The sequence below is a fragment of the Lutra lutra genome, chromosome 1 (genome assembly GCF_902655055.1).
Source record: "Lutra lutra chromosome 1, mLutLut1.2, whole genome shotgun sequence".
NCBI lineage: Eukaryota > Metazoa > Chordata > Mammalia > Carnivora > Mustelidae > Lutra > Lutra lutra.
Window position 1 is genome coordinate 39,348,834 of NC_062278.1, and position 27,626 is coordinate 39,376,459.

The window sequence follows — 27,626 nt, forward strand, 5'->3', positions numbered from 1 at the left end:
TTTGTCATGGATCAGAAGCCAGCAAAGGCCCTGGGCCAAGCTTTGAGTACACAGAGCTTCTGCTCCAGGAGTTGGGAGCAGAATGGGTCCCTCACAATGGCCATAGCGAACACCAGGATCTGGTCTACGGGATTGTAACTGCTGAAGCTGCCAGTTTGGCACTGCTATGCTCTGATATCAGGAGGAGAAAGCCCTTCCAACCTTCCTGGCCTTCCAAGACCCACTGCCCGCCAGCTTTGTTTCTTCCCTGCCTTGGTCTGGCAGTTGCGATGGAACACAGGTCTCCAATGTGCTTCCTGTCTCTATGGAAACTGGCAAGCAGCACCAAACTGATGGCCATTCTCCACAGTGGCTGGGCAGAGGGGTGGCACAGAAGGTGGATACCAGGTGTTATACTCTATAAGACAAGCTGAATCCTGAAAGGATGGAGTCAAAGAAAAACAAATTATATGTGGTCACCTAGGAAAACGGAATGCTTAAAGTTGTTCAGACAAACCTAAAAGCTGAAATGAAACCATGGGAAAATGGCTAGAGAATTCTATATTTGAAAGAACAGAGGGACATTCCAAAAGTAGAAACATTTTGCACTTAGTTATCAGTCTTAATTTTTCCTCCGATTTCCTTTCTCACATGATAGAGCATTTATTGCACTTCTCTTAAGCTTGCGTTAATAGCATTTGTGCTTTTCAATCCAATAGGCTTTAGTATGCAATGTGTGTTTCGGTACACACAACTACTGAGCCACAACTTTCACATTAGAAGGTTACTTGTTTAGAATGCCTTTGGTAATTAAGTGGAAGTAATAGCATGCTATGTGTGCATTTAGATATATTTTTAGACTCTAAGCAACAAGAATGAACTTGAACTTTCTAAGATTCAGGTGACTTGTATAAATCCCAAACCTGTTGATGGAACAGATGAGAGGGAGGGGGAAGGAAGGGAGACACAAAGCTAGGGGAAGACTTAGAGAATAGTAAGCTTCCTTTGTATTTCATTTAGAAATGAATGCCTATTTCTGTCATTTCTTATATTTAAGGACCTGTAATAATACTGTGTATCTACTGATCCATTTAGCACCTGTGCTTTTCATGACCAAAATATGAGAATCTTAATGAGGCCAGTATTTTGCATTTAAAATGGGGTTCTTTTTTTTTTTTAAGATTTTATTTTTTATTTATTTATTTGACAGAGAGAAATCACAAGTAGGCAGAGAGGCAGGCAGAGAGAGAGGAGGAAGCAGGCTCCCTGCTGAGCAGAAAGCCCGATGTGGGGCTTGAACCCAGGACCTGGGATCATGACCTGAGCCGAAGGCAGCGGCTTAACCCACTGAGCCACCCAGGTGCCCCTAAAATGGGGTTCTTGAGAGGACAAAAAAAAAAAAATTAAAAACAAATCAAAGCATTACTTATGCCACTTGATTCAAATGCCAGTAACTCTATTGAATTAAAAAATTCTGTAGACTTAGTTGACAGTTTTCACTAAGCATAAATATATTCCCAAAGGAAGAATCAAAATATGTGGTATTGTTTATCTCTTGAGAAGTTTATTCTTTCTCATGGAACAATCACATCTTAAATTCTTTCACATCTTGCTTTTATTTGTTCCCCTTCACTGTTGTTAAATCCAGTTCTTCCTCTGAGAAAGTTGTGCTCACTTTCAGGAAGAAAAATAATGAAGGTCCTCAGTTCCTGTTAAATAGCCCACAAAAGTTGATCATTTACCCTAAAAAAACCACTGACTGTAACTCACTCCCTCTCAGATGTGCAAAGACTCACCCTCTGCCTGTCTGTCTAGATATATCTCAGGTGATTATTGCCCTTAGTTAGTAAGCACTCATGCACAGCGTGCACTGATCCACTGTTGTGGTCCACATTTAATCTTTAGTGCAGGAAGAAAGATGGAGAAAACCATCGCCTTCACTCATCGTTCATTCAGGAGATAACAAGGCTTGAATGATGCCGTTTTTGGAAGCAGAGCCATGTTTTGGGATCAGTGTGCAAACATGCATTTTTGCCTGTCTGCTCTCTTTCAACAATACTGCTGGCTTCAAAGATCTCTCTTCACATTTTGTTTATTGCTCCTATATAGTGATGGCACATCACAGCTTGTCAGCAAGGTCGAGATAGCCATGATCTTAGAATTTGCTTCTTTATGTGCTGCGTGACAGTGTGTTAGGTACTTGGTGGTTAGTCAGTGAAAGCATGCTTGAAATGTGGGAAGCAAGGACAGCTCTTAACTAACTGAGGTCAACAGGAGTCAAGACTCAGTTCACTTGATTTTGAATTTGGTAATTCCTGATCCAGACAAGAAAAGGTTTGAACCATTTTTCCCTAAGCATATGAGAAATAGAAACATTAAAGGAATAATGGCAGCTTCTCTGTCTGCTATTTAAAGGCAGGGTCAGGAAAGCCATCTTTGCAGACTATTGAATAATTGTTCTTCATTGAAGTGTCTTTCACAGCAATAAATTAACAAATTGTTTCCATATAACTACTGAAACTAGCCTAAATGGGTTTCAATCCCTGATGCTAGTTAGAAATAAACTTGGCAGTCTAAGAAAACTATCAGTTTAGCAGAGTTGGGGGGGGGGATCATTTGGAGGACTTTTATTGGAAGAATGATGAGTGGGAGGGGAAAAGGACTCTTGGAAAATGATTTGAGGATAAAAGGGAAAAGGGACTGAAGAAGCTCAAAATATGAAGAGAAGAACTTCAAAAATGGAGTTTTATTGCATTGGAAAGGGCTCATTGGTTTTCAGAAAAAAAGAAAAAAAACCTTTATTTATGCTAAATATGTAGGTAAGAGCCCCAACAAGACACATCAAAGGTGATTTTCCAGTGGTGTGCTATATAAATGATTAACAACTGCCTCTGTGGGAGAAAAAAAAAAAAGACATTGAGTTGAGCTGTTTGCCAATCTCTATAGTGAAAAGACTCTCACTGAGGTCCATTTGAAGCTCATGTCATTAAGCATGAAGTGGGAAAATTTACATTCGGTTGACTCTCGTGAGCTGGTATGAGCCAGCTCTAGCACATCACAGCTTTTACTTGAATTTCAAATGTTCCTTCACTTATTAAAAATAGATGTAAAAGGTTGAAATGCATCTTTGAAATGTTTAACTCCAAACTCTATGCTTATTTTATAACAGTTACTCAGTCAGAATTAAGTTCACTTTCTTTCCCAAGCAGTTTTTTTTGGTTAAATACGTGAGGTCTGAAGACAGGGTGGGAAGGTTCAGAACCTGGCTGCTGCACTTTCCAGCTGTGTGACTGTGGGCACATTATTTAAGCTCTCTTTGCATCAGTTCCAGTATTTTCAAGGTAGAAATGGTAACAAGATTGGCATGAAAAGTAAATCACTTATAAAAGAAATGCACTTAGAATAGTGCCTAGAATATTGTGAACGCTCAGGTAAGTTTAGTTCTATTTTTCATATATTTACCATTGGCTTAGTGATTGTGGAAGATGGGATAACAGAGGAAGAGTACTGTGAAAACTGGGGTGCCTAGATGGCTCAGTCTGTTGACTGGCCGACTCTTGGTTTCCACTCAGGTCATGATCTTAGGGTTGTGAGATCGAGTTCCTCATCAGGCTCCGTGCAGGAAGTCTGCAGGAGATTCTCTCCCTCACTCTCTCCCTCTGCCCCCACTTCCATTCTGTCTCTCTCTCACTCTTTTTCTCTCTCTAAATAAAAAAATAAATCTGTAAAATGAATGTTGATCCAAAAGAAATTGGACCAGGAATGGAAAGTAAAATATTTTCCATCTCAGAGCCCTGTCTACGTAAGAGAGCTTAGGTAGGGGTTATTTACTCAATATTCAAGAAAAGTTTTTGTCTTGTATGCTTGTCCCCTTCTGGAGCATAAATTTGACACAGTTGGTTTTTTTATGTCCCATTTTGGGTTCTGACAATGGTATTGGATATGTCCGTTCTAGATTACATCTGTTGTATCTTATGTATACTCCTCATGATTTTCAATCAGAACTTCAAAAAAAAAAATCTTAAGATAATATGCTAACAAGGATTTTATGATTTTAATTTTCCATATTTTTTTCCTTAGTAAGGAATGTCTCTCCTTGTGCCCCTCTATTTTGACAATGAACAAATGTAGCAGACTTGAGTTACTGTGGTCATTCTACTGTCACGAGTTCCCCTCTAATGCCAGCCACTGCTCTAAGGAGATGCTTTCCTTCTGGACAGTGAGCACCACTGGAAGCTTCAGTTCACAATACAGAATGTTAAGCAATGAAACTGATTCAAGGATAAGTTTTATTTCCTTACATTTCATCATACACTTGTTTGATAAGGATTAACTCCTCTGAAATCTAGGATGGGGCTGAGCTTAGCTGGAGGAAGGATCCTTTTAAAGTATGATATGACCAATGCATTTCAGAAATCCTTATAGATGGGGGGAATAAAGAAAGAGTTATATACCACAAACAGACTGCCTTCTCCCCTGCCTTTATATGCTCTTGCAAAATCTCCCAACTCTGTAGTCTCCTTATAAACTTCCTCTGTGCATCTTTCAGATGATGTTGATTCATATAAGGCAAAGCATGTAGTAGGTCTCCCAAAATATTTGTTTAATGAATGCCCTAAAAATGAATCCCCAATTTTGGTAACATACTGATTCTGCTATTTGGGAAAATTAGTAACTTCTTCAGAAAGACTCTAAAATTGAATTAAATGACAACCTTGAGCCACAAAGAGTTAAAAGAGAAAAGTGGCAGTTAATCTGATGCTCTCCAGGTTATAACTAGAAGTAAAAGGCAATTCAAAGCTTGAGAAGAAGTTTGACTGTCTACAAAACTGACTTTTGAATTGATTTTGGAAACCACATATCCTAAGGGTATTTAAGATTAGTAGATTCTCCACATGAGTTTGCTCTCTATGGGGAAAAACTAAATTATTTGACTGCAGGGATTTTAGGCTGCAAGTCCCAGGGAACTGAAGTCATAATACTTTAAAGTCAGAATCCACGTGGGGACAAGATGGGGGAAAGTTGTCCTAATCTGCTACCTAAAAGGACAAGGAATAGGTGTGCAAGTGTGTATAGAGTAACCCACATGCAGAAGACCCTAGCAAATACCACTTCTTTTCTTCTCTAGGCTGGTAAGGAAAGATTAAAATAATTGTCAAAAGGAAGTTCTGAATAGGATAGGCTATTTGAGAGCAGTTGATATTGAAATCCTTTCTGATTTGATTTATTTTTAAGATTTTATTTGTTTATTTGACAGACAGAGATCACAAGTAGGCAGAGAGGCAGGCAGAGAGAGAGAGAGGGCGACGCAGGCTTCCTGCTGAGCAGAGAGCCCGATGTAGGGCTGGATCCCAGGAGCCTGGGATCATGACCTGAACCGAAGGCAGAGGCTTTAACTCACTGAGCCACCCAGGCGCCCCTCTGATTTGACTTTAATGCTACAACTGAAATTTATGAGGATGAATTTCAGCTAGGTATGCGACTGAAAATTTCACTGTTAAAACATTTACTCATTTATATTTTTTTATTGTTGTCTAATTCACACTTTAGCAAATAGTAATCAAGTTACTATGACCCTGCAGCCTTTGTGGAAAAATAAGAATAAAATGTTGAACTTTCAGAACAAACCCCAAATGGTTCATTGACTTTGTTTCACCATGGAAAAATCACTTAACCTCCCAGTGTCAGTTTACCCATCTGTGAAATGAGAAGGATAATATTTTCTTATGGGGATGTTTTCAAAATTATTTTGCAAATGTAGTGGATGAAATTGTTGCAAGCATCACTGCTCTTTTTCCACTTCTTTAAAGAAGCAGACAATATTATTTATGTACCAGTTGATAGTCAAATTGTCACCCGGGATGCACTGTGTATTCTTATTAGTGGTTGTGTGCTTTTTATTATTTAAAGAATCCCTCCTCCTCCCATTGTCAAGTTTATTGTTACATCAAAATTCGGGAATCTGAGCAAAATATCTTGAAATCATTCTGAGCTTCATATTTATGAACTGTTAATCTGATATCCCTGGTAATTATTTCTTCTTTCTGTTTTAGCTCATGTTTTCTCTTACATGGTTTTTCGCCTCACCTCACTTCACAAGATTGATAGTTTTCCACGTTTCCCTGCTAGAGGTCACCTCTGAGCTGAAGGCAAAACACATCCCACTCTGGCTCCTGTTGACTTTTAAGTCAACTATCAAAGAATTTACTCCAGACATCTCCTAACCTCAATTTAAAAACTCCACCCTAAAGACTACAGGGAGATATCCTGGGGAGTTGCCATAGTGACTCTAAGAGGTTGGCATTGAGAAGACGAAGCTACTGATATCAGATTTTATAGTTGATAGGCTTAATTATATAACATGGTCATGAACCTCTGTGCTTGTGTCATTTAGATCTGGAAAGAAATTTTCCCCTTCAGGCTCTTCTGTCTCTTACAGTGCCAATCAACAGGCTTCTTGGTAATAAGATCCTTTATGCCAATAGCTCCCCGCATAACCTCAAGTGGTGCTTGTGGTAATGACAGGATCATTACAAAACTAAAGAAGAAAAGGGAAATATATTTCATGGGTGTGATTAAGTTATCATAATGTTCTTGCATATGTAAATTATCCTTGACTTAATGAACTGCTTTGCTCACATAATAGTATTTTAACCTGGCTCTGGAAAGTCATTTTTTACCCATGCTGATAATTGTTACCAGACTTGGCAGAGCTTATCTCCAGATCATCTTGCTGAAGTGAAATTTATGTATTATGTTTCCATGTACATGAATTTCGTTTTAACCACTAGAAGTGTTCTTATTAAGTAAAGTTATTATATGAATTATTTTAATAAAGTACTATGATACTTAGGAAGCTGGAATACTTGATTATATTCTAATGATATCCAATTTAAGGTCAGTTAAAATACGTGTTTTTATCTTGATTATGAAAGAAATATATATTCATTGGGGAAAATCAGGAAAGTAGAGAAAGAAACAAAGGAGAATATTATCTCTATCTCCTAGGTTAATCTTTTTAAGATTTTGGTAGATGATAGTCTACAAGATGAACACTTTTTGAAAAACACTTATATTGTTTTCTCCAACACATTTCGTGTTTCTAAAAAGAGCTACATCTACAAGATGCTCTGGTAAAATAAGATTTTTTTTTTTTTTAATTTCTTTTATCAGAAATTGAATCTAAAGTTCTAGTGTCCATATTTCATAGACTATTCAGGATTATAAAAGCTATCAGGGAAGTATTTTATGTGGTTTCTTCTGCTGCTTTAGAGAGTTCAATTCAGCCAAAATTATTCCAGTGCCTTATTTTCAAAGATGATGAGGTCCATCCTATATAATTAATACAAGGCCAAAGGAAATTAATGATAATCATGTTACAATTTGAATATAAATCTCCATGTGTGCCTAGAAGGCAAAGAAGTTTTTCTGGAACACATAAGGGAGTATGAAGGAGTCTTAATGGTATGCAAAACTGTTGTCCCTGATTGAGAATTTTCAATTATTCTTTCTGTCTTTTTGTAATATATAGTTTTGTTGTTTGGTTGATTGAATGTTTTTGTTTTGTTTTGTTTTGTTTTTTGAGTGAAAAGTTAAGTCCAATGCAGCTCTTGGAAAGTTAATCATTTTATAACTTTCATTTAATCAACATTTTCTTTAATCCCTTTTTAGGCAGCCAAGGGCAGTTTCCACTAACACAGAATGTAACCGTTGTTGAAGGTGGAACTGCGATTTTGACCTGCAGGGTTGATCAAAATGATAACACCTCCCTCCAGTGGTCAAATCCAGCTCAACAGACTCTGTACTTTGATGACAAGAAAGGTGAATACATTTTCTTTTAAATGTTTTAATCATATTCTGAAATATCCTAATTATAATGAATTTATTTTTCTGAGATGATTCAAATTATTCGTTTTGATTACCAAACTGCTGCTGCTTGTATTTAAACATGTTAAATATTAAATACTTTAGTTTGCAAGTCATAAACACTAAAGATAACCTATGTCAACTTTTTAATAAAATAAACAGCTTCAATTCTGTTTCAAAAATCATTTTATGCTTTCTCTTAACCATTATCTTCTCTCTAGATATCATATTCTTATAATTGCCTTCTGTGTAGATTAACTACTTTTCCTCACTCCAGGTAATATACATATTTTTTTTATTAACCTTAGCTTAATATATTTAGAAGATGCTGTATGATTTTGGAAAGTTTTGTGATTTTATTCTTATGAATGGGCTTGAAAGTAAGAATTGTAGAATCGATACCCATAATAAATTTAAGTAAGTCCATGTTTCAAAATAAAGAACTGAAATGAAAAAGATGTGTTTGCTTCAAGTTGAGTTAGACTTCCTTAATTAACTGGACTCCTAATTGGATGATAGATTTTGATTAAAGCTTTTTTTAGAGAAGTAATGAAATTCATAAAATTCATTCAAGCAAACAACTGAAAGTATACATTGAATTTCTAAGACTTCATCCATTATTAAACATTGGGAGGAAAAGGGAGTTCATGAACTATAATAAAAATATGGAGCTGTTGCTATAGATAAATTTACATCATATAGAATATAAATATTTATATATTGGCTGTTCAACATGGTCTCAATACCTGGATTTCTTATGAATCTGTATAGGTAACAGCAAGATAATTTGAAAGCAGTTCCATTTTAATGGTTAAAGTATAGTGTATTAGTCCAATAAATCTGCCCATTTGCCCTAAAATAGGAATTAACTATATTATTTTTACCTTGCTATAGTTTTCCCTCTTTGATACACTCTAGATTTAAAATGACTTGTTTATTTATTTAAAATTTTAATATGTAGTGAAAGACTGATTAAAAATTTATTGACTCAACAAATAATTTTTAATGTTTCCTTCATCAAAGGTGTTAGAGTTGGTGAACAAACAGATAAAGCCCCTGCCCTTAGAGGACATACAATCTAGTAAGGGGCAGAAGATAAACCCATGATTAACTATATTTTAGAGTACATTGGTAGGGGATAAGTGTTCTCTATCTCAAAGATAAATAGATGCATAGATAGTTGATAAATACTTACAAAAAGAGAGGGAGAGAGAGAGGGAGGAAGGGAAGGAGAAGGAGAAATTTTAAGAAACTGGCCCAAGTGATTATGGATGCTAGCAAGTCTGAAATAGACAAGGCAGGCTAGCTAACTAGAGACGCAGGGAAAAATCAGTATTGCAGCTCAAGTCTGGAGGCAGTCTGAGACAAAATCCCTCTTCCAGGGATCTCAAATGTTTCCCTTAATGCTTCAACTGATTGAACAAGGGCACAGCAGGATAATCTGCTTCACTCAAAGTGTACTGACTTAAATTAATCTCATCTAAATATACCTTCCCAGCAGCATCCAGACTGACATATGACCAAATATTGGGGTACTGTGGCCTAATTAATTGGTTGGCATATAAAGTTAAGCATCACAGAGGGTCAGGCTAGCATTTCTGTAGACCTGCATTACTTAGAAAGAGCTTTTATTTATTGTTTTATTTTGCCATTTGAAAGACGAGTACGAGTACAGCAGGTATCACCAATGGCCGCATTGTCATAGAAGCATATGGGAGGATGGGGTTAAATGTCCCACAGTAATGTGAGATTTTAAAGTTAGTATGGTGATTTAAACCTTGTGACTCAAATATTGGCCAGACTTAAGGCCAAAGTGGTGACTCCATAATTATGTTTTGATTAGAATATTATGTAATCAGTCGGGTTTAATGTGGACTTTTAGTCACAGAGATTTCTTCTTCTCCTTTTTTTTTTGGTACATGAAGAATATTTTAAAGAGTCTGAAAATGAATTTTGAAATGTTTATCTGCTAAACACTCACTATAGTAGTATTAATGTAATTTTAATCCCTATTAGTACTGTTGGTTATGTAATGCTTCTGATTAAGGACTTTTTTTTATCCCATTTAGAAAATTTTAAAGATATTTTGTGAGACTATAAAATATATCTTTGCAGTTTTAAAAAATATGAGTAATATCTATCTTTATTTATATTTAATTTATTTAGATTATCTTTATATCTTTATTTATATTTAATGTGATACTTTAAAGTTTTTTTTAAAAGAAAGGATATTTAAAAATAAAAATTTGATTTTATGAATTAATTAATTACTTTAAAATTTCATAAATACAACCCCCAGAAACTAACCTGTATTTCAGGTGTATGAATAGGAATGAAAGTTATATAAGTAAAAATGAAGCTTGAACACTACCTTTGATTTTACTGGTTCCTAGTAAAAATTATATCTAAGTTTTATCATGCTAATATTCTGTAAGGCTTATATTTTGACTTTAAGTTTACTAGTACTTTTGGGGTAGTGAAGGCACATCTCCTAAAAAGTAAAAAAAAAAAAAAAAAAAGTGCTGATGTTTACTTTTCTTTGCTCCTTTATGGTGTTTGGAGGAGTTTGTTGTTTTTTGAACCAAGTGATCTCTGTTTCTTTCTAAAGAATGAAGTCACCTTGGGGCACCTGGGTGACTCAGTCCTTTGAGTTTCCCATTCTTGGTTTTGGCTCAGGTCATGATCACAGCCTCTGCAGGGAGTCTGCTTGAGCTTCTGTCTCTCTCTGTTCATCTGTCTGCCCCCATTCCCGTCTCGCTCTCATGCTCTAAAATAAATACTTTTTTTTGTTGTTTTTTAAAGAATAAAATCCCGTTAATTAAAAAAAATACATAAGAGTCACACACAAAGATTTAACAACCTCTTTTTGCTTTTAGTATTGATTGATTACAGTATTTGCAAATAAATATTTAAATGTGTATGCCCAAACACAAGGCGACATCAATTTTAAGGAAATTTCTCCCTTTCCCAATGATGCAAAGCAAGAGAAAATATTTTTGGGGACAAAATCATTTAGAGATGTTCATGGAACAATTAAATATATAGTTATAATATTTAATTCCTTGATTTGAGTATATTTATGTATTTAAACTAATACAAAAACATATATTCATTTAGAGATACTGCTTTTCCATCCTAGCATTTAATGAAATAATCTTACTTGGCAGCCCTTTTTCAAAGTGTAGGATACTATCGATGAGAAATTTGTTCCAGGTAACAACCAAGAATTTTTATGACAGCAGAACACTTTTTTTGTTGTTCATTCATCCTGCAGGAGTGTAATAATGATCTGCACTATGCAACAACTGATTGTACTGCTTTTCAAGCAGATCTTTGAGACTCATGTTTACAGTGACATCTACAATTGTGAGGTCAAATCCTCAGACACAAAAACAAAATCTATACAAAATGCCTTTGCCTTCTCTTTCCGTGATTCCATAAGTTCTCCTTTATAGAACATCTAAAACCAGAACTAATTCAGGGTATTCCAAGCTAATGTGTCTTAGGATCCTGTTGAAAAAAAAAAAAAAAATAGCAACTTGTAATACAAGATTTAAAAAGACTTGGAAATAAGGCAGCCCCTCTTTTCTGAGGGATAATTATGTTGGGAAAAATCCTTCATGTCATGTTTGGGATATTTAGGAACATATTCATCTTACTGTTATAAAATAGCAAAATATCTGATCATTTGAATCGCTACAGTATGCACTTACTTTATTTCGTTTTTTACCAATTGTTAAAACAGCTTAGAATTACGTTGAAAAAAGACTGTGTCTGGGTGTGTGTGTGTGTGTGTGTGTGTGTGTATGTGTGTGTGTGTAGTATAGCCAATTTCTGGTTTTGATATTAGACTGCTTGTAACTCTAACTCTATTATGGTTTTAATAGTCTTTTGCAACAGGGGCTCCTGAGTGGCACAGTGGGTTAAGAGTCCGACTCTTGATTTCTGTTCAGGTCATGATCTCAGGGTTGTGGGATCTAGGCCCAAGCCAGGCTCTGTGCACAGCAGGGAGTCTGCTTGATATTCTCTCTCTCTCCACCTGCCCCTCCCCGCTCAAATAAATGAATAAATCGTTTAAAAAAATAGTCTGTTGCAACAGTGACCAGAAGTTTTGAATTTAAAAAACAAAAACAAAAACAAAAAACCTTTCATGAATGACAATTTAACATGTCTATTCCCTCACTAGTCAGTCGGTTCAGTTCTTATGTGATATCCTAGTGGAAGGGATCCTTGACAGTGATGTCCATCAAATGCAAGTGTTTGAAAATGAAAGCGTTTTTTTGAAGGTGCCACAGTACAGTTCTCCCCCTCCCCCATGGTCTTTTTGTCTGCCTTTACCAGCCTCACCTCAATCCTAGGCTTATCTCGAGCAAACAAATATGCCATATGGTGCCAGAACCTAAATGTGGAAGCTAAGTGTGAGTTAGCATGACTAGAGTAACACACACTTGCTGTGCAAGTGACAACCACTCAGGAGAACAATAGAGAAAACGAGTGATGGTCTGTATCACTGATTGTGCCAGCTTCTACAGGTGGCTGCTACCTTTAAATAAAGGTTCTGTCCTTAATTCTGTTCTTGCCTCTTATTTGTGGGAGCTTTCAGAACAATCTTTCAAGGGTATATACACTATTACAGTGCTTTAATTGTGTCTCAAAAGATTTTAAAATGCAGCTGAGGTTGAAAAGCTTTGGGTTAAGCAAGTCAATTTTCACAAGAGTTCTGTATACCTAAATTTAGGTTTTTGTTCTGACATCAGTTATCGAGAAGGAAGGGAGAAAAGGAAGCAGAGCCAATGGCTCAGAAAAATGGGACAGGTGCTTCTCATCAACATTGCCACTGCCAATCTGAGTTTCAAGACAGATTCTGAGAAGGCTTTCATACTACCTGAGTCCTTCCTACCTGTGAGGGTTGAACAAAGAATTCAGAATGGTGGCCCATTGATCCAGCTGGAATTGGAGAAACCTTTCCTGTTTACTTTCGATTATTCACTAAAGAAAAGCATGCTGTGAGTGGGCAGTTGGTGATCAGCGGAAGGAGAATTAAGCTGCAACCCTCTCCTAGGAGTCTTTGTGAGGGAAGTTAACTGTGAATATTCAGGAATCTCTTCTCAAGGCTGGGGGGTGGGGCTGGCTAAAGTGAAACTGATATTGTAAGATTTCTCATTCATATAAAATAAAGAGGAAGGCGTGAATTTGGCAATAAAAATCCAGGCCTTGGCTACTGTGAGCACACTCAATGTGATCCATAGCTTCCTCACATGGAGAATTAAGGATCAAACTCTCAAGGAATTTGTCCACAGACATTCAACTAATGAGTGGTAATGAAGGAATTGAGGTGTGGCCTCTGTGTTAGTTTTAACCAGAATGCCAGAAAACAAAGGCATCTGACAGGAGGTCAGCTTAAGTATACCCCAGGTGGTCTCTGCCACTGATATCAGCAGCTGCCTTTTAAGTAAAGAGCAGCAGCTCCTTTCAAAATGTTGAAGATGTACATAGAGTAAGACAGAGGGATGCATTTATAGTCAGCACTGCCCAAGAGAATTTTCCATGACAATGACAGTGTTCTATATCTGTCAGAACAAAATTATGTAGCCAGCAGCCACATGTGAATATTTAAATTAAAGTTAAATGAATAAATAAAAAATAATATAAAATAAAGATATAAATTGAATAAAATAAAATAACTAAAAACAAAATAATATAAATAAAAATTATATAAAAATAAATAAATAAAAATTAAATAAAATTTACTTTCTCAGTCACACTGGCCACATTTCAAGTACTCAATAGACACGTGTGGCTAGTGGTTACTATTTCGTAAAGCACAGTTCTAGATGCTGATTCACTCCTTAGATGTCATAATAGACCTTGTCCAATTCCAGCCTTGACTAATAGAATATCTGTTTTCCAACTGAGAAAACCCTAGGTCACTATAAATACATGCATTGACTAGAAAATAAATGACATTTTGCTGTTTAAATTGCATAGCTTAATTTTTTTTAGAGATTTTACTTATTGATTTGGCAGAGAAAGAGAGAGAGCAGAGGCAGGGGGAGTGGCAGGCAGAGAGAGAGGGAGAAGCAACCTTCCTGCAGGGCAGGGAGCCCACCTGGAGCTCTTTTGCTATACCCACTGTGTTCCAAATGCTTACCTACTACTATTTATAACAGATATGGTGAGATTTGTGTGCAGGAGCTTAACCTACTAAGCTACCCAGGCGCCCCTAAGTTACATGGCTTTAGTGGTGACATTGTAGCATCGGAGACAGGAGTCAGATCTGACGTTTATTCCTGCCTCTGACAACAACCAGCAGAGTAAAAAAAGGGGTCTCATCAACACCTGACCAAATCAGATGTTCCGGTGGTTGGATCACAATTGCAGTTTTAACAATTTCCCTGTCTACTTTCTGTGCATCCGAAAACCAAAAATCATTAACCTATGACTTAAATATTCAAATACAATTCCATTTCATTTCTGCATAGTTGCTGTATGAAACCTTTTTCTATAACACTTAAAACCCTGCAAATCTAAATAGAAAATAAAAATTAAGAGGATAGACATTACAGGTTCTTATGGGTCAGAGGGACCTAGAATAGACATAACTAATTCACTTGTTATGCCTCTCTTCTCTTTCTTTTTACACAAATCTCACCACATTTGTTATAAATGGTAGTAGGTAAACATTTGGAATAGGGAGGGTATGTGGAGACAGAGAAAATAGGGAATAGAGTTCATTGAAACACCACAGGAACGCTGTGTGGCATTTGGAATAGAAATAAAAGAAATCAATTAGATCATTGCGTCTGTTTCTCTGCAGGTATGGGAGGAAAAAAAAAAAAACAATTGAAGAGGTACAGTCTGATCACTTAATGCTCAGAAAAACAAAAAAAAAACTTCAATTCCTTCCTATTATTGACAAAAATATACTTTGCACAAACATCTCCAAGGGTGCATAGCATATGCATTCCACAGAGATATCCCTATGTGCTTGTATTTATTTTTATGTAAAAATGCAAAATATGTAAATTTTTGTGACATTTCTCTTCACAGTAGTTTTGCTCTTTTGAATTAGGCTTGAATGATTCTCAAATATTTCCTGGAGGAAATTTCATTACTGGAGGAAAGAAAACAAAATTTTATTAAGGGTCTAACCAAAAATCACTGGTGTTAATTATCTAATTATTCTGCCAATAATTTTACATTATTACTGGGGGCAGTGGGAGACAAGGAACATGCATAAGGTGTCTTAGAACAAGGAGTGATAAAGAGAAGAAAAATGAGATGAACCTGAAATGAAGGTAAACGTTTTCCTGACTCCCTGCCAACCAGTGCCTCCTGACAGAATCCTTACCCATGACTGCTTTCAATCAATGTGACAGACTTTAAAATATTAAAAATTAACTCAGGAAGGCAGGTGTAGGTGTGGACAATATTACCCTTCTTTTTTCTTTCTTAATTTTTAAAAAATATTATATATATATATTTCATAAAGAGATGGAATTAATGATGACAACTTAAAGTTACACAATACAATTTTTCAATAACTTCAATGTTTATATTTTCTCATTGTATTCACAGCAACCCTGTAACATAGGCAGACCCATTTTATAAATAGAGAAATCAAGGAGTGAAGATTTGAATAACTTGAGTAGTAAATGACAAAACAATGATGAGACTTAGTTTTCTTACAATGCGCCTAATTTACTTTATGCTGAATCATTCTGGTAAGGACTTCATTTTATAGTGTTTTGGATTTTTGTTTGTTTGTTTTTCAATTTTCCTGTGAAAATCATCACTTCTTTTTGGTCTTTACTCCAAAGTCACTTTTTCGGAAATAGATCTGAGTACACTTTATTTTATGTTTCAACTCCTATCATATTATAGTCATTTCATATAAATCAGCAGATTTCTTAGTAAATTCATGCATATTAAATGAGTCTGAATCAAGTTACCATTAAAAATTATACCCTTGAATTAATAAAGAATGAACACACTATTTACAGATATTTCTAGACATAATTAAAGGAGCAAGTCAATGTGATTTCGCACCTAGGAGCTAGCAACAGTAGGAAACTATCCTATCCTTGGCCCTAAAAAGGGGACAGAAAAGCAAAAGCTACAAGTGTGGAAGGAGGCTTCTGGTTAGAAGCTCTGACTGGTTGGGAAAGGGGTGTCTATGGAAATATGTCAGTTGAATTCTCTTTCATCCTACATTCTGATTTTTTTTTTTTTTAAGGATTTTATTTATTTATTTGACAGACAGAGATCACAAGTAGGCAGAGAGGCAGGCAGAGAGAGAGAGAGAAAGGAGGAAGCAGGCTCCCTGCAGAGCAGAAAGCCCGATGTGGGGCTCGATCACAGGACCCTGGGATCATGACCTGAGCCGAAGGCAGAGGCTTAACCCACTGAGCCGCCCAGGAGCCCCTACCATCTGATTTCTTGGCAGTACATTCCATTGTCTGAGGCCAAATGGAAACCACAGGTCAAAGGATTCTGGGTAGTCTATTCTCCCAGAGCAAAGATCTGGGAAAAAAAAAAAATCTAGAAGGATAAGCAGAAAGTAACGAGCACAACTTACATGCATATACAAAAATTTCTCCCTATCCAATTATTTTCAGTGAAGATAATTTCTACAGAAACCTTGCATCACTCTGCTCACAATGACCTTAAGTAGAATTGTTTCTTTTGGGGAGATATAAGTCACAATGCTATTTTTAAAACATATTAATCTTTCAGTGTTATATTTCTCAAATTTAATATATATGTTAAATTGTGTGCTAATAGATTTTGTGAAGAAATAATTTCCTTTCACTTAATCTTCTAATGATAAAGCTGTTATGGGAAATTTTCATTAAGTATCAGCAAAATCTTTAGTTATACATAATATACGTTCTTAATCTGTTTATTTTAGTGTAGTTTAAGTCTAGCAATTTCATGAAATATAGATAACCATATACACTATAAATTTTATTTGTTATATGTTTTTAGTGGTTATATGTTAAGCTATAACAGCATCAGGATTCAGAACTTTGACGTTCAAAACCACATAGGTATGCCTGAATGTTTTTAGCAAGTGTTAATTTTTTGATATTTTAAAATTCAGCATATTTTTCATACTTGAAAAATATTTTATATTTTTATTTTATTTTTATATTTTTTATTTTTTTATTTTTTATTCTTATTTTATATTTTCATATTTTAGAGAAATAAAGTTTCACTAATATTACTATTTTTGATGCATTTTATATTGCTTTTATTTAAAATAAAAGTGAAACATAATACAAATAAATCAAGTAATCATAGTTCTCTGAAAATTAGCATTTTCCTGAGATTAACTTTTGTGTTTATCCAGTCAGTCATTGAATAAATATTTGCTAACTATCTAAAGTATGAAGTTGTTTCCAGTTATTGTAGCTCTTCGATTTTTGAGTAGTCCATTCCAGGTTAAATAGAACTGCTTGAAAGAAAGTTTGTCCTGGTTAAAATTAGATTCCCTTTATCTTCTAATTATTTGTGTTTCTGGGCATATATTTTATATCAGCATGTTGATAAGATATAGAGAGTCAGTACATAGTCAGAAATTGTTAAAGTGATTTTAAACCACCTGAAGAAAAACATTTTTTCTCTCAGCAGTAAAAGTGGATGATGGCTAGAATCAGCCTTGGTGGATAGTCAACACCATTGTGTCATCTCTTTCCATCTCCCAAAACAATTTAAAAAATGCAAATAATGACCAACCAGGTTTTGGGGAATTATATTTTGTGATATTAAAGATCCTTAATTTGGAGAATAAATAGCCATTACAGAAAGCAGGTTGCACAAAGTAAATGTTAATCTACATGTCCAAGCAGATTTAATATTTAAAAGATTTCCAAGTGACCATTTCAGTTCAATTATATGAAATACTTCTGTGTCCCAGGAATTATGCTGACCATCGGAATTAATATGACATGAATTTTGACATCAAGAAGCAAGTTTTCATGTATCACCCAGGTGGTACTGGCCTCATGGAATAAATTTGGAAGCCTTCCTTCCTTCCTTAAATGTTTGGTAGAATTCACCTGTGAAGCCATCTGGTCCTGGACTTTAGTTTGTGGGGAGTTTTTGATTGCTGATTGAATTTCTTTCTTTTTTTTTTTTCTTTTTTAAGATTTTATTTATTTATTTGACAGACAGAGATCACAAGTAGGCAGAGAGGGAGGCAGAGAGAGAGAGAATAAGGGAAGCATGCTCTCCACTGAGCAGAGATCCCGATGCGGGACCCTGGAATCATGACCTGAGTCGAAGGCAGAGGCTTTAACCCACTGAGCCACAGGCACCCTGATTACTGATTCAATTTCATTGCTAGTAATTGGTCTCTTCAGATTTGCTATTTCTTCCTGATTCAATTTTGGAAGGTCACATGTTTCTAGGAAATTTATTCATTTCTTCTAAGTTGTCCAATTTATTATAGTTAAAAATGTTAATGAATATAATTTACCATTCAATTTATTTACTTGTGTTTTTTAAAATTAATTTTGGATAATTCCTATATTTATAAAAACTGAGTGTTTTTCCTTCCCCACACCTCTTCAAGTAACATTTCTCCACAATCAAAAAAAAAAAAAATACAATTTAGAAACAGCTTTTCCTGAATAAATATTTTTAATGTATTGTTTTATAATGTGTGAGTGTGGAAAGTTCTAAATTAGTATAGGCACTCTATTTTCCTTAGCTTATTATTTCTTCAGCCCCAGCAGGCTCTTGCAAACAGCAGTAAATGAGCATTTTTGCAGCACTGTGAAGTGTGGGAGGTAGTGTTATTTTAGTACTTAAGTGTGGGTGTTTGTAAGAATTAAGTCTCCTGGTCATGTCTATCTACATTGAGATTAGCAAGTACACTGAAGTACAAATGGAAAGTGAGAAGGGAAAATGCAGAATGATTGGTTTGTATGCTCTGTAGTACTCACAGTGACTTTTTAGAAAGAATGGCAGTAGTACCAATCTAGACATACGTCATTACATTTCCTTTCAAAGCCCCTTCAAGTACATACAGCTCACCCTTCTTTGATGCTAAAAATTTGCATGCCACAAAAATTGGATGGCCTGTTTCCTAATAGTGAATTGTGATAAAAACATCTTCTAGGGACCAGTAACTATGGTCTCCTATGGAAATGATAATTGTTTATTATTCACTTATCTTTTGTAGCTTAAAATCCTACCTCATGAACTTTTGCAAACATTATAGAAGAGCTGGTTGGTTGGGATTTATACACTTGATAGTCGGGGTAGCTGAGTTTAAATTCCAGTTGCATCATGGATTTGCCTGTGATTGTGAGCCAACCTTGACCAATCACATAAAGCAATTTCAGTTTCAGCCAATATGTCTCTGGAGTCCATTGTGTTGTGAAGTGTCCCATGCTGCTCTGTCCAGGTTTGCAGGCTGGAACTTTTCTTAGAGTATTTTTGAGATTTTTGATATGTTGGAAAACAAAATGACACAACATAAAAAAAAAAAAGTCTGCTATTGAAATCTTTTTTTTTCTTTAAAGATTTTATTTATTTGACAGAGAGAGAGAGATCACAAGTAGACAAAAAGAGAGAGAAAGAGAGAGAGGAGGAGGCAGGCTCCCCGCCTAGCAGAGAGCCCGATGTGGGACTTGATCCCAGAACCCTGAGATCAGGACCTGAGCTGAAGGCAGAGGCCTAACCCACTGAGCCACCCAGGAAGCCCCCTGCCATTGAAATCTTAAGCAATTTCAGTCTAACAGAAATTTGAAATCGTATTCTCTTTAGACCAAAAGTGGCTGTGAATGGGTATATACCTAAAAAAGCCCTTTTCATAAAGCAGAAGTGTATTTTAATGATGATATCCAGCTTCACTCTTTCCTGTGTGCTATAACAATGTTGAAGATGAAATACAATGAAGTTTTCTTATACGGAGGCTGAGTTCCTATTCTAAAGACTTCGGGGAAAGGGACCTGCATTAGGGAGAAAGAACTTTTATGTTGAGTGTATGCTCTGTGGTGCAAGATTTTCATAAAAGATGTTAAGGCTCTCCCCCCTGAAGAACTGCCAATGAGATTATGTGACAAAGAGTGCCACAGAGTGAGAATGGAAACCAGTCCTAGTACCCCAGCACTTGCAGCTACTTTTATCAATTATTATTTGTTGACCTCTTCTATATATTAACCCAGTATCTATTAAGTCAACTGTACATTTCTATTTTGTTTATTATCTCCTCAGAAAATACTCTCTTATTAGTTCTAATAGTGTTTTGAACTTATTTTGGGTTTCTCATTATACTACCCTGAATTGTCTCCAAGTAATTGTGATTCTGTTTTCAAATAGCCATAGCTCTACTTTAATTTCCTGCCTTAGCACATGAGCTGTGGTAAACATTTTTTTAAATAGAAGAATAAAGAAATGTTCAGTATTTGAAGAGCTACTTCCCTAACAGAAAATAGAGCTAAGGAAATAGAAAGAATGTATTTGGAAGATATTGGAGCAAGGAATTGATTGACTGGGCTTGTGATGTAATCAGGCAACCAGAAGTCAATTTCTAGTTTTCAAACCAGGAACAAAGTAATCTGATTATGAGTAGCCATACAACTAACTATATTATTAATCTACTACTACCTATGTATGTCAGAGAAGGCATGACAAAAGATATTAATTATAATTCTCAGTTTCTGAGAGGATCCTAAGATTATAGATTCAAAATAATTAGAATTAGTAGATGTTTCACTTACTCTATCTTTACAGTTTAATGCAGTTTAAAGTATCAAACAACTACAGATAATAGAAAGAAGGAGAGCTGGATTTTGTTGTTACTACTACATGCACAGGGAGTTGAATTGTCCTTTCTGCAACTTTCAGACTAAGGTTCTAAGTGTGGAGCTCCAACAGTGACCACAACAAACAAACTAACTTTATTCATGGAGTTCAATCAGTACTTCTCAAATCATCTGTGGTGAGAAACATTTGTCTTTTGGATTAAAAAAAAGATGAAAAAAATATAATATGCAAGTCCCAACTTTTATTATTTTCAAAAGAAAAGAATTATAAAATCATATACATTCATTGAGTATGGGTATATTAGGAATAATACTGAGAATTATTAATATACTTGTAATTTTTTGTTATTCTACAATCAGAACCAAACAAAAAGTTATGAAATAAATACAACTGTTCATATTTAAAACCTATATGCATACTTTGAATGAACATCATATATATCAGTTGTTTAAATTTTAATGTGACATGAGCTCGCTTCCTGCTTGTTAATTTATCTAATCTCTTTGGATTGACTAGCATTTCCTGCAGGGAATTATGTATAATCTAAACTATTTTCATGCCTTATATTAATAGCAGTCATAGTAGAGAAATGAATCTCAGACAAGTATGTTAACAGGATGGAAAAAGAGATCTTGAAGCAATTTCAGCAGTCTTAAGATATTCATTTTAAACTTTATCCAAATAAGGCAAGTTTTCCTGCATTTTCAAAATTCACTTCAATCCTTCATTAGTATCCAGTTCCAGTATTTTTCCTATAAGATTATAATTAAATACATTTTGATGAAAAATATTGACTTCACTGTCCATGAGTTTCTGTCTTTTTGATGAAATATTCAATTCAAAATGTCCTATCAGTATTGTAAAACAGTCAATAATAACTTTTTGCAAATGTCAAAATGATCACATATTTTACTAATAATTGTACATAATGTATGGATCATATCACTAATAATTGTTCTTAACAGGAAGCTCTGTTCTTCCAAGCTTCTAACTTTTCTACTTTGCTCTTCAATCTTACCTACTATTGCAAAACATGTTGCATTCTTTCCTTGAAAGAAGTATTAAGATCACTGAAGACAAAAAATATATCAGACAAGGGGCACCTGGGTGCTCAGTTAAGCAGCTTCCCTCACCTAAGGTCATGATCCTTGGGTCCTGGGATTAAGCACAGTATGGGGCTCTCTGCTCAGCTGGGAGTCTGCTTCTTCCTCTCCTCCCTCTCCCTCCAACTTCCCCCGTATTCTCTCTCTCAAAGAAATAAAATCTTCAAAAAATATATATCATACAAATAAGGAAGACTGTCTATTTAACATATTTAAAATTTGGGAATGAGCTGGTTTTTTTTTCTTCAAAAATTCTCAACAGACATTTTTACATCTATAACCTTTGTACATCAGTATACCATAGAGCTGTTTATACTTAATCTCTATGTATCATAAGAAAAGAAAATAATCTTGCATTTAAAATATTAGCTTTAACATAATTCACTACATTACCAAGAACTCTGATATTCAGCTGCCATTTTTTACTATATAGCAAGACTTTGTTGATGAAGAGAGCAGTACATTGGTTTATGGTCTGCATTACATCCTTAATTTGAGTGCTCTAAAATGTTTCCCTGCCATTATAGCTTCTCCAGCTATTTCTACAAAAAACTTGTGCCACATACCAAATTTGTTGAGACAGATCACACATTTGAAAGTCATAGCAATGCCAAATTACTATAAAAGATTCTAAGCATTTATTCTTGACTTCTGTAGTTATCTGTTTGCAGGTAAGTAATAAATAGTTTGTAACTGGCACTTTGAGAAGCACTGTTGTGGATGAAGTGGAGATAATTGCAGAGGCATGGTTAAGATTACCAATAATCCTGGGGCGCCTGGGTGGCTCAGTGGGTTAAAGCCTCTGCCTTCGGCTCAGGTCATGATCCCAGGGTCCTGGGATCGAGCCCCGCATTGGGCTCTCTGCTCAGCAGGGAGCCTGCTTCCTCCTCTGTCTCTCTCCGCCTGCTTCTCTGCCTACTTGTGATCTCTGTCTGTCAAATAAATAAATAAAATCTTTAAAAAAAAAAAAAGATTCACAATAATCCTGAAAGAGTGCCTATCAAATAGTAGGCATTTGACTTAAAAGAACTATTAAATGGCATTTTACAATTGCATTCTATTTTAAGCAAGCCTATAGTTGCAGGAGGGGATTAATAAAACAATATGTGACCTTAAAAATTTAGACATCAATTTTTTTTAAGATCTTATTTATTTATTTATTTATTTAGAGTGGGAGCATGTATGAGTGGGAGTTAAGAGGGTGGGAAGAGGGGCAGAGGGAGAAGGAGAGAGAATTTCAAGCAGACTCCCTGCCAAGTGCAGAGCCTAATGCAGGGCTCAATCCCATAAACCTGAGACTATGACTTGAACTGAAATCAAGAGCCCAATGCTCAACCAACTGAGCCACGCAGGTGCCCTCAAAAGGTGAACATTCTTAGGAGAAATGTATTTGTCTATCTATACCTATGCATTTACATGTAGACATATATAAAGGTATGGATATATACTTATGAGTACCTCCTGCAAGAAAAACTAACAAGATGCTAGAGAGTAGTGAGAACATAGAAAAATTATGTCAAATTAGGGAGATCAGAAAAAAAAACTCAAATTAGGAGATAGATTTTGAGATTGGTTTAAAAAGATAGCAGAGCGAGTTGGTGTAGTTTAAGACAGTGCTGAAATCTCTATGATTTTTTGCTGTTGTATGCCTATCCTGGCACATTTTTCTGCATGTAGAATGTACTGAGGAAAGAGTGGATAGTCTATTTTGGCTTGACAGTGTTTGAAAAGCATGAGCTCATATAGTACTCACAGCAGAGGTACTGTTATGTGCATTTTACATATAAGGATACTGAAGTAGGGGAAAGTTGAGTAACTTTCTCAAATTTGAAATGAGGACGATGATGCATGGATGTAACCCTAGGTAGTCTGACCTCACTTATAGCCTCTGCTCACCATTGGATTGCAATACCCTCTCCTGGGGAATAAATGGGAGCTAAGGATGGAAAGGTTAGAATGAATTTATATGGGGAACATAATGGACAGAGGGTCTTTCCAATGAAACCCAAAGTGAACACAAGGTAAGCTGTGAAGGGTAATTGCAGGAAGGAGGTAGGACTGCCCTGTCCCTGGGAGGATGATGCTGGCACTGATGTGCATGAGGAATTAGAGCCACAAGTGGGGTAGAGTCTCATTTCATTCCTTGGTTAAGTCTAAAGAATACATAGAAGGTGAAAATCAATTGTACGACTTTTTGAAAGTACCTTAAAAACCTATCTTGAATGTGAGAAGCAAGACCATCCAAAGAAAGAACAGCTATGCATCCTTCATATCTCACTTCTGGTTTGGGGTATGGGCTTGCTGAATGGAGTAGCAGTCTTTCCCTTACCAGAGAGGGCCAGGAAATCCACCTGAGAAGCAGTAAGAACCTAAACCAGTGGGGCACCTGGGTGGCTCATGCAGTTAAGCATCTGCCTTTGGCTTAGGTCATGATCACAGGGTCCTGGGATCAAGCCCCATGCCGGGCTTCTTGCTCACCGAGGAGCCTGCTTCTCCCTCTCCCTCTGCCCCATACCCCTCTCATGTTCTTTCTCTCATTCTCTGTCTCTCTCCCTCTCTCTCTCTCAAGTAAATAAATAAAATCTAAAAAAAAAAAAAAAAAAAAAAAAAAAAAAGAACCCAAACCAGGAAAATAAAGCAACTGTAAGATACACTGAGATCTTTGAGCTTATACTGGTGATAAACTAGCTTGATGTATGATTGGAAGTCATGGGTAGGAGTCAGTAATGATCATTGATAACTTGGGTCTCAAACTTCTGTGAATGTGATGCCCTAAGAAGAAATGGGGCCTTTGGGAGGAGATGAGTGTGAGGAGAAAGAGTCAAATTGGTTGAAAATAGGGAGAATAATTGTTTTTTGAAGACTTTCGAAAACAAGAGTAATTTGTTTTGATAATTATGATTTATATACATGAACCCAAGTATCCTATAAACACGTACACTTCGTTTGAATGCTTGAGAACAATATAAAACAGATTAGTATTTAAAGTAAAATTGCATTGAGAATGTGTAGTCAGATTACAGCAGAAAGCACATGACACCACCAAAAGTTTCAATTAAGAGGATTTAATAAAGGTATTTTTATAACGGTGTGGAATTAAAGTTTGGGGGAACCCACAAAGACCAATGACTCAGGGACCAACAATGTGAGAAACTACTCCCCAAGCCTGAAATGACACATGACCGAAGCTGTAACCAAACATGCAGCCACTACGAGAGCCAAAAGAAAGACCCTACCTCTCCCTCCTACCCTGCGGTTTCCTGCTTTTGCCTCTCTTTTGCTGAATATAATTGTAAACTGGAGAACGGTGGTGCTGGGGAAATGAATTCCATAGGAGTCAGCTGCTCAGGCCATATAGAGTGCAAGGGGTGAAAATGGTGAAAACAGACACCAGAATGACTAATGAAATTGTTCACTGAAGCAACTTAAAAAAGGACCCTCTGTAGGATTTGGAATATGCATTTTACTAATGTTTTCTAAGTGAACATTTTCTAAACAATGTTTTTTAGAGCCACTATGTGCAAACACTTTGGAGTACAAAGTCAGGTATTAAAGCTTACTCTCAATGCTGTAAATCATTGTTAGATGTTTTCTTTACTGATAAGAAATATGGATTGTATTCAAAATGATTTAGAGTGTCAACCATTTTAATTAATAATTGCTATGTTTCACAATCCCAGTAATATATTTTTGCAAGGAAAATAATATAGCTAAGAGATTAGTATTATAACTATATCAGGACAGTATAATTACTGACCTTTTGTTTTATTGCATACTCTTATAGAAATTTAGGATAATTAAAAAAAAAACCTTGTCATTCTGATATGACTCATTTATTGTGAATTTTCTAAGTACATTATCAATCACTTTTCTTGAAGAATTATAGAGCACCAATAAATTAATCTTGGCATATTTGTAGTTATTGGCAAGCTGGACTCTACTCTTTGTATAAAGCTACCCACTGTACTATTTAATTAACAAATGCATTTAGATTTAATCATTAGTTTGTACTATATTTCTATTAAAATAATGACAAATTTCATGTTCGTATTTCAATCATTAAAAAACAATAATGAAATTAATGGCTTCCCTAACTGTAGGTCTTATTTTTTTCCCCAAATAATTTTTTTAGCATTTATTCCTTTATGACCAACATATAATAGGGATTGTTTTAATACACAGAGATTGTTAAGAGAAAGCATGAAATACTTCTTTCTCTTAATTGCAAAATTAAAAGATTCCTCCTAAAGTTACCAAATGTTAGTGAGGAAGTGAAGGATAGGGGGCAGAAATGAATAAACACTTTAAAAAAAATTAAACCATAGGGAATTTCTGGAAGATTTATAACCATATTGGCTCATTGATTACTCAGATGGCAGAAAGATATTCTCAGTGTGTGCTTTTTTATCCTAATGAAAAAGACTATTAACCCACCTTAAAATGTATATTAAAAGTTTTATTTTTGTTAAATGCAGAGCTCTGTTTAACCCATTTGGAGAATAGGTCTCTACTTGAAAATTCACAACCACTTTTTTTTTTTTAAAGATTTTATTTATTTATTTGACAGAGAGAAATCACAAGTAGGCAGAGAGGCAGGCAGAGAGAGAGGAGGAAGCAGGCTCTCTGCTGAGCAGAAAGCCCGACGCGGGCTCGAACCCAGGACCTGGGATCATGACCTGAGCCGAAGGCAGCGGCTTAACTCACTGAGCCACCCAGGCGCCCCTCACAACCACTTTTGAAGAAGCATCACTGCAATTACAAATCAAGTGGAAATGAGAATTGAGATAGTTATATTCTGATTGCAAGGTAAATGTAGTCAGGAACTATTGGATTTTTTGTGGTCTAGGAATATGCAGAAAATTCTAATTTCACTAAGTTACCCAAATTGACCCCCAAATGGAAGGTCACATAAGCAGGCTAGAAATTGCATCAAGGATGCTGGAGAGCACCATTAATACTGCCTCTTTCAATGATCTTACAGTGAGAGTATTAAGGGAATCACAGTAGGTTTCATTGAAATCATTCTTTTTATTGAATAAAATTGAACATTTAAGTAAATGAATAATCATTTTTGGACAACATAATATGAAAATATATGACCATAAAAACTTGATAGCCCTCCAGCAGTGCTTGTGGAAATTGCAATCTCTCACAAATGTTATAGTGGGTGGTAACTCAGTAGAAAATTATAATGGCTGTCTAACTTCTAGTACATTTCATTTCTAAGACATTTCATAAAACATGCATTTTTATTACTTTTCAGGTGCATGCAGTAATGTATATATACTGCATTGTGTAGTGGGCTGTGTAGATTCATTAAAATGCTGGGTTTTCTCTAGATCAAGAAATCTCACTTTAGAAATTCAAGTGATTCTCAATAAATTAGGCAAAGAGGAGGTTATTTCATGTATAGAAAGCTTAATTATTTTCAACTTGTTTTATCACTTTGGAAATACCACTTGTTTTATTGTGTAAATAAATAAATAGCAGACCAGAGACTACGAATGGAACAGCTGATCAGAGCGTTTCACTTGAAATAGTTTCATGAGGAAAGTCTTCTTGAGGCTTATTTTAATGTGTGTTTAGAAAGAATAGTGAATGGTTCTGTGCTGTATTTTCCCCAAATACATTTAACCATGGAAAGAAATCTCAATACATTTCTACTGGGGAATTTTATGACTTGAGCACCAGCCATCTATAAGATTTCTACTTTATTAAGAAAAGAAAGTCCAAAAATAGAAGTGCCATGGTTGCCAAAGATTTCTTAGGGCAAAGGGAAAAAAAAAAATCATACATTTAGGGTTTATACTTTTCCATTCGAGTTTGTTTAAAATGAGATAAATTTTTATTATATACTCAGAAGTCTTTTAATGTTCATAAATGTTATAGTATCTGTCCTTA

The 27,626-nt window shown here is 35.4% G+C and overlaps 1 protein-coding gene across 4 annotated transcripts in view; it reads left to right on the forward strand.

Moving 5' to 3' along the window:
• The window catches only part of CADM2 (cell adhesion molecule 2), a 1,105,278-nt gene that overhangs the window by 839,227 nt on the left and 238,425 nt on the right, over positions 1-27,626 (forward strand). For 3 of the 4 annotated variants that reach the window (XM_047722125.1, XM_047722134.1, XM_047722144.1), the window contains one exon: positions 7,651-7,800. The exons of the other annotated variant lie outside the window; for it this stretch is intronic. In XM_047722125.1, coding sequence (XP_047578081.1) covers positions 7,651-7,800 — 150 coding nt within the window. The remainder of the gene's footprint in view (positions 1-7,650; positions 7,801-27,626) is intronic. 4 annotated transcript variants of the gene reach the window in all.